Source organism: Capsicum annuum, chromosome 10 (assembly GCF_002878395.1).
Source record: "Capsicum annuum cultivar UCD-10X-F1 chromosome 10, UCD10Xv1.1, whole genome shotgun sequence".
Lineage (NCBI taxonomy): Eukaryota > Viridiplantae > Streptophyta > Magnoliopsida > Solanales > Solanaceae > Capsicum > Capsicum annuum.
The window spans coordinates 1,570,608-1,585,014 of NC_061120.1; the positions used below are offsets into that span (position 1 = coordinate 1,570,608).

The following is a 14,407-nucleotide window of genomic DNA, read 5'->3' on the forward strand; positions in this document are numbered from 1 at the left end:
TGTCACAGTTTACCTTTTACTTCCTTGTAAATTGCTCCTAAGTTTTACTTTGCACGATACAAACAGTAGCGTATGCAGAATCATGCAAGCAGTATCGGCTTATTGTCACAGTTCGCCTTTTACATTCTTGTAAATTGCTCCTAAGTTTTACTTTACACGATACAAACAGTAGCGTATGCAGAATCTTGCGAGCAGTATCGGCCTATTGTCATAGTTCGACTTTTACTTCCTTGTAAATTGCTCCTAAGTAATAGAGCTAATGTGATCTGACCATTCCTCAGAATCCATGCATAGAGAGGGATTCAACTGATCAATCAATTGACTCAACTGATGAAAGATGTGTTACTGACAATACATTTTCACTAACAATTCTTGAGGCAACATAGACAAGATTTTCTTCATGTATTACTAACAATGAAATATTAGCTGCGTCTGTAAATTTGTGTCTTTTTATTTTTTCATGATTGTTTAGTCATCCTTTACCTCCTCGTGGGCGTCTTGTTTTCTTTATTATCTAGCAGTGTGCATCTCATTTTTGTTGTGCGCTTTTATATTTTTCGTTTGTCTGTTTGATTATACCGTTACCCGTCCTGAGCCGGGGGTCTATCGGAAACAGCCTCTCTACTTCATCTGAGGCGGTGGTATGGACTATGTACACTTTACCCTCCCCAAACTCCACTTTGTGGGAATACACTGGGTGTGCGTTCAGCCTAGATCAACCGCCACCTCGAATATACTCAAGATACCGCCAGAATCAGTTGTCGGGTGGTGCACTCGTACCTGAATCTGCACCGAAAGAGCGTAGTAGGGGTGAGTACGATCACTTCTTCTTGTTGTTGTTGTTTAGTCATCCTTTAGAGGGGGTGTTTTAGAGCAACGATACGAGTTGTAGTTGTGTGACCAGGAGGTTAAGGGTTCAAATAATGGAAACAGCCTCTTGCAGAAATACAAGGTAAGGTTGGGGACAATAGACTCTATATGGTTCGGCGGCCCTTTGGATCCCGTGTATAGCAGGAGCTAGTGCACCGAACTGTCTATTTTTTTTTTGGTTATAATTTTTCACTAAACATGCATATGGGGAAAAAGGTTACTCACACTCGATATTTAATGACAAACTGACAAGTGTCTTCAATATATGATCTTATGACTTATCATGGTTAATTACTATGTTGGGATAAGCATCTAGTGACTGTACTATGGTCAAAGTTGCTCTGATACATTTCAATTTCACGGGGTCCTATTACACCCTAACTCAATTTTAGTATATTTTTGTCACCCTTTTGTACTGGCGTGATACCTTTATTACATAAAAGGAGACCCACATCAAAGATGTCACGCCAGCTAAAAAGATTAACAAAAATACGCTAAAATTTAGTTCAAGGGTAATAGGACTCCTGTGAAGCCGGAGTGTGTTGTAACAAATTTGTTCATAGTTCCGGGATACTAGATGTTTTACTCTAATGTGTACTTTTATCTTAATTTATCATTTAACCATTATAAAGTAACGTAATCTAACGTAAACACTAGCACGGATAAGTATTTTTTCGACCTTCTATATCCCTATTTCACATTTTAAAACTAATCAAATTTGCACTCAAGGATGTGACATAATAATCAATAAAGTGGTCGCAACCTTGGAAATTACTATTCAAAATCCAACAAATACGAAAAAAAAACGCTAGGTAAGTATCATTTCATTCTTTTTTAGTAAGATACTAAAATACATCTTAAAATGTTCGTCAAAAAGTAAAAAATAGAGTGTAAACGTACTCGCCCGTTTCACATTACTTGTCTCACATACTGAAAATAGTTATTTTAATTTACCGATTAATTTATATAATCGAGGTAATTTTATTATATTTTTTTTTCTTTTTACGCTTAGTATTAGTAAAATATACCTCTCTAATTACAAAATTAGCACATAGTACAATGAAAATAACCAAAAATAGATTTTCTGGTTGATGCACATAGACTTGACCCGACCCGACCCGACCCGACCCGACCCGGAAAAGTTTATTTTTAACCTCTATCCGGGTCAAGTCTTTTTGACCGGGTTTCAGACCCATATATGTTTAATTTGCCAATATAATTTTCTATATGCAGATCTGATAATAATCAAAGATTGTTTTTTTTTTGTTTGTTTTTACAATTTTTTTGCAGGTTTCAAGAAGCAAAAAAGGGAGACATATATACTAAATTGTAAGTAATTTTACATTATTAACATCATGTTAAACTTATTTACAAGTATAAAACAATGAAACTTAATAGGTCAATTAGTCGACTATCTAAACTTTTATGTTATTGTTGCGATTCATTTTCCACCTTGTACCCTTCCCGACCCCTCCCCCTCCAAAAAAAAAATAAAAAAATCTTAGTAGCTCAGTTAGCGGATCCCCCAAAAATACAAGAATCTTAGTAGCTCAATTGGTCGATTTCACAAAAAAAATAAATAAGAATTTTAGTAGCTCAGTTGGTCGGTCTCCAAATCAAGAATCTTAGTAGCTCGATTGGTCTCCAAAAAAACAAGAATCTTAGTAGCTCTGTTGGTCGATCTCCAAAAAAAAAAAAGAATTTTAGTAACTCAGTTGGTCGACTAAACTTTTATCTTGGTGTTGCGTGTTCAATTCTCCACCTTGTAGTCACCTTCCCGACCCTCCACTCCCACTCCCACCCCCACCCTCTGAAAAAACAAGAATCTTAGTAGTTCAGTTGGTCGATCACTAGCTTAGTTGGTTGGTCCTAAAAGAACAAGAATCATAGTAGCTCAGTTGATCGGTCCTCCAAAAAAACAAGAATCTTAATAGCTCAATTGGTCGGTCTCCCAAAAAAAACAAGAATCTTAGTAGCTTAGTTGGTCGGTCCCCAAATCAAGAATCTTAGTAGCTCAATTGGTCGGTCCCCCCCCCCTCCCCCCACCAAAAAAAAAAAGAATCCTAGTGGCTCAGTTGGTCGGTCCCTAATAAGAATTTTAGTAGCTTAATTGGCCGGTCCCTCAACAAGAATCTTTGTAGCTTAGTTGGTCAATCCCTCAACAAGAATCCTAGTAGCTCAGTTGGCCGGTCCCCAAAAAAATAAGAATCTTAGTAGCTTAGTTGGTCGGTCCCTCAACAAGAATCCTAGTAGCTCAGTTGGCCGGTCTCCAAAAAAAACAAGAATCTCAGTTGGTTGGTCCCTCAACAAGAATCTTAGTAGCTCAGCTGGTCGGTCGATTTAGTTGCAATTTGTAGTTTTTTTCTTCTACAAAGAAAGGTTGGTTCTTGATTGAATTCATCCCTCAGTTGACTATTATGTTTGTAGTTTTTTTGATATATATATATATCAGGCATTGCATACTCCGGATAATACCTCTTAGACAAGCAAAAACCAAGAATCTTAGTAGCTCTATTGGTGAACTATCTAAAGTTTCACATTGTTATTGAGAGGTTCGATTCCCAATTTTGAAGAAAAAAAAAAAGGGCAGCCCAGTGCACTAAAGCTACCGCTATGCGCGGTGTCCGGGGAAGGGCTCCACCACAAGGGTGTATCGTACGCAGCCTTACCTTGCATTTCTGCCAGAGGCTGTTTCCAAGGCTTGAACCCGTGACCTTCTGGTCACATGGCAACAACTTTACCAGGTACTCCGAGGCTCCCCTTCAGTTGGTTATGGAAAGTAACTTTACCAGTTACTTTGAAGAAAAAAAAAGTAATAATAATTTCAAGTGGTTATGGAAAGTTTTACAACATGGTAGATTTACCAATCTCAGTTGTTTCCTAATTTGAACTTTATTTTTTATAGCTTTTAGATATACATCAGGCATTGCATTCTTCGGGTAATTCTTGTTATATTGAACATTGGTCTGAGGGTTCATTTGTACATTTTTATAGGGCTATACGGACTTGAGCGTCTAGAACAACGGAATCAGGAGGAGCAGAGTGAACAAAATCCGCTTTGGGGTGAATTCCCTTCTCTGAGCTTTCTTGCTGTGTGATTTGATCTATCGCTCTTTTACTTTGCACGGTCTGGATAGGCGTGCATCATCATAGCACGAGGGGCAAGAGAAAGGAATGGAAACGGATACTCAATTTAAAGTGAGTATGCTATTATGACTTGTTTTCGGGTTCAGTAAGACTTTTATAGGCAGTTTAGAGTTGGTTGGCTGATTGCCATTCTCTCATAGTAGCATTTAGTTATGAAACTAGTCTAATTAGCGTGCTACGATGAACTTTCTGCTTTCGTCTTAGTGCCTTTGGTCCTTTCTTTCTATGATTTGGGCAAAAAACTACATGTTTGGCGATGCTGGCGTCTAAAGTTAGTATCTTGTTGGGTAAGCGTCTGTCCATTAACCAAACAAAGCAAACCCATGCTGCAATACTTGTTAATGGTCTTTATGATCTTGAGTCGTCGCTAGTTCGGCAGATAATCGACTCTACAAGCAGTCACTCTTATAATACCTCACACTATATTAAACTAATCCTCAATCATGTGCGAAATATAGATGTCTTCTCGGTGGCTTCCACTATCCGTTTCTTTTCCAGGAATTGTCAGTTCAGGGAGGCTGTTAATTTATACGGAGAATTGCAGAGGTGTGGACTTAGTCCCAGCACTTTTGCTGTATCGTCTGCTTTAAAGGCTTGTGCAAGGATTCCGTACAGGTCTGGTGGGATATTGATTCACGCACAAGTTTACAAGTATGGCTTCTGTAATGCTGTCCATGTGCAGACAGCTCTAGTAGATTTCTACTCAAAAGTAGGTAATATGGATTTTGCCCAAAGCGTCTTCGATGAGATGGTTGAGAAAAATATAGTATCGTGGAATTCAGTACTCGGTGGATATGTAAAATCTGGTGACTTAAAAATGGCACAAAGTGTTTTTGATGAGATGCCGGAGAAAGATGTTATTTCGTGGAACTCTATGGTTTCTGGGTATGCGAGGATGGGGAATATAGAGCGGGCATGTGCGTTGTTTAGACAGATGCCAGAGAGAAGTACTGCCTCGTGGAATGCAATGATCAGCGGATATATAGACTGTGGGAAGATAGAGTTAGCACGCAGTTTCTTTGAGGCAATGGACCAAAAGAATACTGTTTCATATATCGTATTGATTTCTGGATACTCGAAATGTGGAGATGTTGAATCAGCCGAGGAACTCTTTGGGCAATTGCGTAGGAAAGATCGACTAGTATACAATGCCATGATAGCTTGTTATGCTCAAAACAGCCGGGCGAAAGAAGCTCTGCGGCTGTTCAATGAAATGCTTCGATTAGATTTGCGACCTGATGGAATGACCTTGGCAAGTGCTATATCTGCTTGTTCTCAGCTAGGAGATCTAAAGTTTGGTTCTTGGATCGAGTCATTCATTCGTGGAACTGGAATTCAAATGGATGACTACTTGGCCACCAGTTTGATCGACCTTTATGCAAAATGTGGAAGTATTGATAAAGCTTACAATCTATTCCACGGCTTGATAAAGAAAGATTTGGTAGTGTATACTGCCATGATACTGGGATGTGGAATAAACGGTAGGGCTAATGATGCCATCGAGTTGTTTGACGAGATGATGAATGCTGAAATCAACCCAAACATAGTCACAATTACAGGGATATTGACTGCCTACAGTCACATCGGAATGGTAGAAGAAGCATACCGTTGCTTTATTTCTTTACAGAAGTATGGTCTTTCTCCCTCAGTTGACCATTACGCTATAGTAGTTGACGTTTTAAGTAGGGCAGGGCGGTTAGAAGAAGCACACGGGTTGATTAAAGGCATGTCAAATCAGCCTCATGCTGGTGTATGGGGAGCATTGCTTCTTGGTTGCAGTTTGCATAACAATTTAGAGCTCGGTGAGATTGCAGCCGCACATTGTATTGAGTTGGAACCCGACAGTTCTGGCTATCGTTCTCTTCTCGCAAATATTTACGCTTCTTCGGGAAGGTGGGATGATGCCGAGAGGCTGAGAAAAGGTGTTGAAGAAACGGGATACAACAAATTGCCCGGTTGCAGTTGGATAGAAGAAGCAAAAGCTTAGGAGGTCTTCTTTGCAATAACGTGATTCCAACTGCTTTACTTCATCGTACATGAGCTCTGTCAACGTCATTCCCGATAAGGAAGTAATGCCAGCTTCATAATATTTCGTTGTTGATGACTGGTTACGATGACCTCCCTTCCACCATTTGCTTCAATAGGAAATTACTTGATGACGATGACCCTTAATTGGAGGTATGTTTCTGACTATATAGATCGTCAAACTTTTTATTTCTAATGTACAGACTCAAAATTACCGAGTTCAAAAAGTGTCTAGTGATGATCGTGGAACCTCATAGCTCTGCGTTACTGAATTTGATAGAACTCGCTCGTTTTAACTTATCTTTGATTTGGTGGCTGAAATTCCGGTTCTTATTGGGAAGCCATCGTTATTTACAAAGTCCTTTTCTAGTTTATGGAAATTTTATCATGGTAAATATACACGAGGGCGATACTGTTTCTTGAATCTGATCATTTCGCTCCACTACAACATCTACGATTTAATTTGAAAAACTCCAAATTGTTCTTGTCCTATATATCTGCTGCTTGGAATTGAAATAGAATTGGACCAATAGCACCCTATCTGTCAGTTAACCTTAAAAAAGGGCAGCCCGGTGCACTAAAGCTACCGCTATGTGCGGTGTCCGGGGAAGGGCCCCACCACAAGGGTGTATCGTATGCAGCCTTACCTTGCATTTCTGCCAGCGGCTGTTTCCAAGGCTTGAACCCGTGACCTCCTAGTCACATGGCAGCAACTTTACCAGTTACTCCAAGGCTCCCCTTCAAAAACTTAATTTAATGAATTGCTGTTAGAGTGGACGTTAACTTGATAAAGTGGCTTATAGTGTTTTTGTTGATTATGAATGCAATTCTAAGTCTTAGATTGTTTTATTTTGAGTCGGGGGTCTATCGGAAACAGCCTCTCTATCTCACATCTAAGGTAGTGGTATGGACTGCGTACACTTACCCTCCCCAGACCCCACTTGGTGAGAATATACTGGGTATGTTGTTGTTGTTGTGTTGATTCAATCACTGTTTATAGCATGGACCGGGTTATGGACTTATCGTATGATAAAGGATGGACCAGTATTCGACTGTGTTATGCTCTGTAATTTAGCTATCATGTGCGTCGGGGTGTTGAGTTATATTACGAGGTTTTACTCTCATAGTCTTCTGCTTTGTCGATGGAGATGCTAACTCGCGATAAGAATTTAAAGAGTTTTTTTAGCAAATTTGAGAAATATGATATCAAGGAAGTAGACCTGCCGATTGGTTAACTCATGGAGCCGTATATAGCGCTACTCGTTTCCTCATTTTTCGCAACATAGTTTCCTTTCAGCCGTATATACAGGGGCGGAGCTACAGTGGTTTATGGGGGTTCGGCCGAACCCACTAGCTTTTATATAGACCCTATAGTTGTAACTAAAAAATCCAAAAAAGGTACATCATTATATATGTCCGAACCCACATACAAATGTAGTCCGTTGGTCCAGTGGTAGGCGCTTAGCCTCTCGTCTCTGAGATGGGGCTTCAAACCCCACTAAGCTCTTCTTGTTTTTTTTTGCTTTTAGCTCTTTTACTGCACGTTTTTCCTCCATTAATTCAACGTAGCTGTGTGAACTATCTGAGCATCCCACCCAATATTTCAACATAATGGCTAAAGTAGGTGGTGTAAATTTCTTACACACTTTATACAACCAACACCTGATGTTGTTTATACTAGGTGATTCGTTCCAATCTGTTTTAGACTTGGGGGATAGACTTGTGTTGGTTGGAGGTAGCAGATACCCTTGGAATTAGTCGAGGTGTGTGGTGCGCGCAAGCTGCGACAGTTATAAGTAAACATGGGCATTGTCTATATTTTGACCGTAGCTAAATGAGTTCCAGATACTATTGCCCCTTTAATCTTAAATTATCCTCCCTATTACCCACAAAATCCTATGAAACTTGCACTTGTTTCATAATCTTTATACCAATTCATCAGTGGACATGAAATGTACTTATAATTGTGCTGTTACGTATGACATGTAGATAATAGATTAACTTTGAGTGTCGCTTCAGATTCTTTTTCGCGTTTGTGCTTTGAATTCTGGCATAAACTTTTAGACTTAGGATATGAGAGTAGATAGTGAGTCAGCAAAGAAATGTCCTGTTATTTAGATTTTTACTACCTGAAATTGGCTATGGTCTGCGTACGCTATAACCTCCTAAGACCCCACTTTGTGGGACTAAAGGGGGTATGTTGTTGTTTTAGCTTACTGTTTCAGTTTTTCTTTTTGCTAGGAAATATGGAATAGTCCATATTCAAATGATAGCTTGACATTGATGCATCTCCGTCCACTGCCATGCTCTCTGAAGTAGCTCAACTTCTGAAGATTACAATAGTGGGAGGATCTATACCTGAACGCAGTGGGGACAAGTTGTATAATATTTGCCGTGTCTTTGATACTGATGGAAAGCCGAAAGCTAAGCACAAAAAGGTAAGCATACACTTCTCTTTTTGCGGTAAGATCTAGAAGAAGCTAAGAAAGTGATTATAGTATGCTCGATCAATTATGTAACTATAAAACTTCACTAGGACGAGTTCTCATAGTGTACAGTGGTTTTCGGATTCAGAGATTGAATGATGTTGCAGACTGTAGTCAGACATTTATTTCTTGATGTGCAGTTCTCTGAGTTGCTTAGTTGTTCCATCATGGCTGACAAAAGCTTCTTCATAATGTCATTTTACACTAAGAGTGCTGCCAATGGCCCGAACTGAACAGATGATTGATCGCTTACCTCGCCGAATGCAATTGTAATGATAATGCTTATATTTATAGTGTTTAAGCAATTTATCGCTTTTTTAAATATATTAAATATCCTTATTTGTTAGTTACTTTGGCTAAGGTTATACATAAGCTTGAGGCCGTTGTCTTAGCTTGAATTCTAAACCCAGAGACTTAAAGTTTTGGCTCCGCCTCTGGCGTATATAGTGCAGGATCTGTTCATCCTTTCAATTTCCAGCTGAGCGCTTGCGTGCATTGATTTATGCTTGGTCTAGACTAGAGATGGAACGTGTTCCTTGAGCCGAGGGTCTACCGGAAATAGCCTCTCTATCTCGGAGGTAGTGGTAAGGTTTGCATACACTCTACCGTCTCCGGACCCCCCCTTTGTGAGATTATACTGTGTATGTTGTCGTTTTAAGAAGGAGCGCATCGTGAAGCTAGTAAGATCCAAGTGTGGAACCATTTTGATACAGTGAAGTTGGAACCGCGAGTTTATTGATTTATGCTGTCTAGAGATGGCCCGTCCCTTCAGCCAAGGGCCTACCGGAAATGGCTTCTCTATCTCGGAAGTAGTGGTAAGGTCTGGCATACACTCTACCGTCTCCGGACCCCACTTTTGTGAGATTATACTTGCTATGTTGTCGTTTTAGAGAAGGAGAGCGGCGGTACTGTGACTCCGTGCACAGAGAGCTTAGTGTACCGGATTGCCTTTTTTTTCGTTTGATCATTTTTTTAGATACTGTGAATACATACATACTAACTAAGCCTGCACACCTGGCAGGAATCGAACCTGCAACGTTAGGGTTAGCTAGCGGCCCAAGTAATGCGACCTGGTACCACTGGGCTGTGATTCATCATTGGTTCAAGGTGAACATGGTTAATATATCTATAGAAATATAGAAAATCTACCCTATATGTACAGTGTAATTTTTTGTCGAGGGGGTTCGGGTGAACCTCCTGGCACCCACGTAGGTCGCCCCTACCTCTAGTCCCCTAACTATCTACTTGTGCTCCTAACTCCTACTAAACAATCTTACAAATGTATATTCTTTAGTCCCTACATTCGATAAAATTGGAACGATACAAAAAAAAGTGAAATGGTCCTTGCGCTACGATGACACACACGTACAAATCGAGAAAGAGTCTCGATGTGTATATGAAAGATGTGATTTCATATGCGGAAGGATCGCTACACAGCTTTGGTGTTCGAACGCTCCAGAAATAGATGAGCATCCAGTACCCCCGAACTATGGTCAAAGTTGTTACGACACACGTCAACTTCGCAAGGGTCCTATTACCCCCTCTGAACTCAATTTTAGCGTATTTTGTCACCCTTTGGTGCTGACATAACCATCGTTAAGTAACATGTAGTTGTAACTTAGGGTCCGTTTGGCCATGTGAGATGAAATATAATATGAAATTAATTGGGATGAAGTTAACGTTTTGTTTGGACTTGCAAGTTGAACTTTTTAAGTTGCATGTTTTCTCATAAACATAAAAACTTCATAAGTCGTGAAAACTGTCAAAATTACACCAATTCTTTATATAATTTTAACAAATAATTGCTATCTAAATTTGCACTAAAAAATGTGACGTAGCAGTGGAAACAACCTTAAATATTAAAATTTAAAATCCAACAAAGACATAAAAACACTTTTAAAATTAGAAATAAATTAATGAGGAAACCACACTGAAACTTACAAGTGGATAAAGAAATCCTAAACTTTAACACCAAATTATAACATTGATCATAAACTTTGATAGTGCACAAATAAGATCTTTAATTATTCAAAATCTGAACAAATAAACACCCCTATCTTATGTGGCAAAACGCGTGTTGTACACGCAAAACGGCGCGCGTCCGAGTTGGAATTGAAGGGTTTTTTTATTCAGCTTTTGTATAGTTAAAGGGTCTATTTGTGCACCGATAAAGTTAAAGGTTATACTTATAATGTGTGTTTTTTTATTAGGTGGCACCATATTAGTGGATTAGTAATCTACATCAGTGCAAGTGAGGTACACGCGTGTAGTTGCAAAATCGGAGTATCATTTTGTTCAGGTTTTGTATAGTTAAAGGGCTTGCTTGTCCACTATCAAAGTTTAAGGTCAATGTTATAATTTGGTGTCAAGTTTAGGGTCATATTTATGTATTATGCCTAAAGAAATTGTACAATTAAATGTTAAACCTAGTATGGTATGTACGATCCTTAAAATATATATATATATGTGTGTGTGTCTTGTCTAATTTTTTTTTTACCATGTGTTTGTTATCTTCTTTTTTATTAAGTCGAAGATTTATCGAAGACAATCTGCGTATTACCTTGTGGGTATCTTGCTTCCTTTATTATCTAGCAGTGTGATATTCTTTATCGTTGTTTACTTTTATGTGATTTATTTGTTGTATCGTTATCTGTCTTGAGTCGGGGATCTATCGGAAACAGTCTCTTTACTACATCTGAGGTAATGATATCGACTGCGTACACTTTACCCTCCCCAGGTCCCATTTTATGAAAATACACTGAGTATGTTGTAAGTTGTACTAGTGAAAGAACACTGAATATGTTACTATTGTTGTTACCTAGTGTTCAATATCTGTTTTGGAGCCCGTCGGATTAATTAAAATTTTTTAGAAAAAGAAGGAATCGCTATAATAACCATAGCTAGTTTAGGATGAATAGATGCCTACACCTGTCCAATCATTTCTTGATTTTTTCATCTTATGTCCAGCATTCGCTTTGAAACTCTGACTAATCTTCATATTGTGTCGTATAAGATTTATTTTGGTAGTAAATCACTTTTTATCAAAAATAATTTCATTTTTAGAAGCTCGAATTCAAAACCTTCAGAAATAATCACTATAATAAACCATCGCTAGTTTAGGGTGAAGGGATACTTACACCTGTCCAATCATTTTGTGGTTTCTTATTTGATGTCTGATATCCGCTTTGAAACTCTGACTAATCTGAATATTGTATCATATAAATTATTTTGACAATAAAACGCTTTTTATCAAAAATAATTTCATTTTCAGAAGCTCGAATTCAAAATCTTCAGAAGGAATCACTATAATAACCATCATTAGTTTAGGATGAAAAGATATTTACACTTGTCCAATCGTTTTATGGTTTCTTATCTGTTGTCTGATATCCGCTTCAAGTCTGGTATCCACTTTAAAACTCTGACTTAACTGGATATTGTGTCATATAAGATTTATTTTGGCAATAAATCGCTTTTTATCAAAAACAATTTCATTTTCAGAAGTTCGAATTCAAAATATTTAGAAGAAATCACTATAATAACCATCGCTAGTTTAGGGTGAAGAGATACTTACACTTGCCCAATCATTTCTTGGTTTCTTATCTGATGTCTGGCATTCACTTTGAAACTTTGACTAATCTGGATATTGTGTCGTATAAGATTTATGTTGGCAGTAAATCACTTTTTATCAAAAACAATTTCATTTTCAGAAGCTCGAATTCAAAACCTTCAGAAATAATCACTATAATAAACCATCGCTAGTTTAGGATGAAGAGATACTTACATCTGTTCAATCATTTTTTTGTTTCTTATCTGATCTCTGACATCCGCTTTGAAACTCTGACTAATCTGGATACTATATCGTATAAAATTTATTTTGGTAGTAAACATTTTTTATCGAAAATAATTTCATTTTCAGAAACTCAAATTCAAAATCTTCAGAAATAATCACTATAAGAAGTAATAATAACCATCGTTAGTTTAGGGTGAAGAGAAACTAACAGCTGTCCAATCATTTTTTGGTTTCTTATCTGATGTCTGACATCCGCTTTGAAACTTTGACTAATCTAGCGGCAGTTAAGAATTCAAAACGCTTTTTATCAAAAAATAATGGAAAAATGCACTGTTTTTATTCTAAATTATACACGAAATTGCTGAAACACACCCGAACCTTAAGAGAGTCCTATTACCCCTTGGACTAATTAAAACCGTATATTTGACAACCTAAGTACCTACGTGGCACATACGTCTGCTTACGTGGACCTTCAGTGTGTTGATTCACTGATGTGCTACGTATATGTCACATAGGCACTTAGGTTTTCAAAAATACGATTTTAATTAGTCCAAGGGGTAATAGGAACCTCCTAAAGTTTGGGTGCATCTCAGTAATTTTGTATATAATTTAGGATAAAAATAGTGTATTTTCTCAAAAATAATTTTATTTTCAGAAGTTTGAATTTAAAACTATCAGTTAAGAATGGAGGATTATTTACCACTACTCTGCAGCCACCAAAGTATTTGATGGTGATGTATTGTCCAATCCATTGTTTGAATTTTGTCCCAAGGAATCTTCCACTATTTAGATATTCTACTTGTCTCTTGAAAAGAACAAATAAAACTTATTTTATTCATTGTCCCTAAGTGTCACAAGTTGCATTAATTTGTAAAAGTTCAAATTTCACTTAGTTTCATTTTTACTCTTGCTCAATTCAATCTTCCTTATACCAATACGGGTTGCGGTGCAGTGATGGAACTATTTCATCTTTAATCAGATGTCTCGAATTTAAAAAATTCTATTGGGAGCTCTACCCATGATCCCTGCAACGCGCGATTTGAATTAGTCGGAGCTTCAATACGGACACCAAACTCGGGTGAGAATAAAAAAAATTGAATCTTCCTTATACCAATTATACGGGTTGCGGTGTAGTGGTAGGACTACTCCATCCTTAATCAGAAGTTTCGGGTTCGAGTCCTGGGTATGGAGAAAATTTTGTTGGGAGCGTTATCCTCATAATGGACCCTGCAACGTGCAATTCGAATTAATTGGAGCTTTAATACAAACACTGAGCACCGGATGAGAATTAAAAAAAAAATGAATCTTCTTATATCAATACAGGTTGCAGTGTAGTGGTGTGACTGCTCCATTCTTAATCAGACATCTCGAGTTCAAGTCCTAGGTACGGAGAAAATTTTGTTGAGAGCACTCTCCCCAGAATGGGAACTGCAACGCGCGATTCGTATTAGTTGGAACTCCAATGCAGATATCGAACACCGACTAAAAAATGAAAAGAAAAAAAATTGAATCTTCTTTATTAATTACTATCAGTTATGTTGGGAAAAAAAAAATCATTCTAGTACCTTCTATGTTTCAGAGAAAAAGATCTGTGTGGCATATAGCAATTAATGAAGTAAGTTAAATAACTATAAAGTTTTATATGTTCAAATTTTAATGGAGACAAAAATAGTAGGTGAGTCATCTGTTCAAGTTTTGATGTATAAAATTACGCAATAATTATATTAATGGAAGGTAACAGACTGCAGATACCTTGTGAAATTAATCAAGATGTATCTAAGCCGGTCAAAACACGATGCTTATCTACTTAAATATCGCAACTTAAGAAAAAAAAAATATTCGTGCTTGTAAAGACTAAGAAAACAGAGAGATGAGAATCTTAATGACTCAGTTAATTGATTACTTCAATTTTTATTTCGATTTCTCACCTTGTAATTTCTTCTATATTTCTCTTTAAAAATTACATAAGAAATGACTACTGTAATAATTCACGAGTTAAACACTGATTGATTTGATATAATAAATAAGGACAAATAGCTGTTAAAGAATCTTTTATTTGATGTTGATTTGATATATTTGTTAATAAAAT

At 37.5% G+C, this 14,407-nt stretch overlaps 1 protein-coding gene across 5 annotated transcripts; it reads left to right on the forward strand.

Moving 5' to 3' along the window:
- Positions 1 to 1,920: 1,920 nt before the first annotated feature.
- LOC107845430 (pentatricopeptide repeat-containing protein At4g22760) lies at positions 1,921 to 8,999 on the forward strand. Of its 5 annotated transcripts, none has more exons than XM_047398361.1 (5): positions 1,931 to 3,249; positions 3,323 to 3,614; positions 3,865 to 6,195; positions 8,284 to 8,480; positions 8,669 to 8,999. In XM_047398361.1, the coding sequence occupies exon 3, from the start codon at positions 4,274 to 4,276 to the stop codon at positions 6,002 to 6,004; it is 1,731 nt and encodes a 576-aa protein (XP_047254317.1). In that variant the 5' UTR covers positions 1,931 to 3,249; positions 3,323 to 3,614; positions 3,865 to 4,273; the 3' UTR covers positions 6,005 to 6,195; positions 8,284 to 8,480; positions 8,669 to 8,999. The 5 variants fall into 5 exon arrangements, with proteins under 5 accessions (XP_016545223.1, XP_047254317.1, XP_047254318.1 ...); XM_047398362.1 differs by having other exon boundaries at positions 1,931 to 2,199; XM_016689737.2 differs by lacking the exon at positions 3,323 to 3,614 and having other exon boundaries at positions 1,921 to 2,199.
- Positions 9,000 to 14,407: the final 5,408 nt, after the last annotated feature.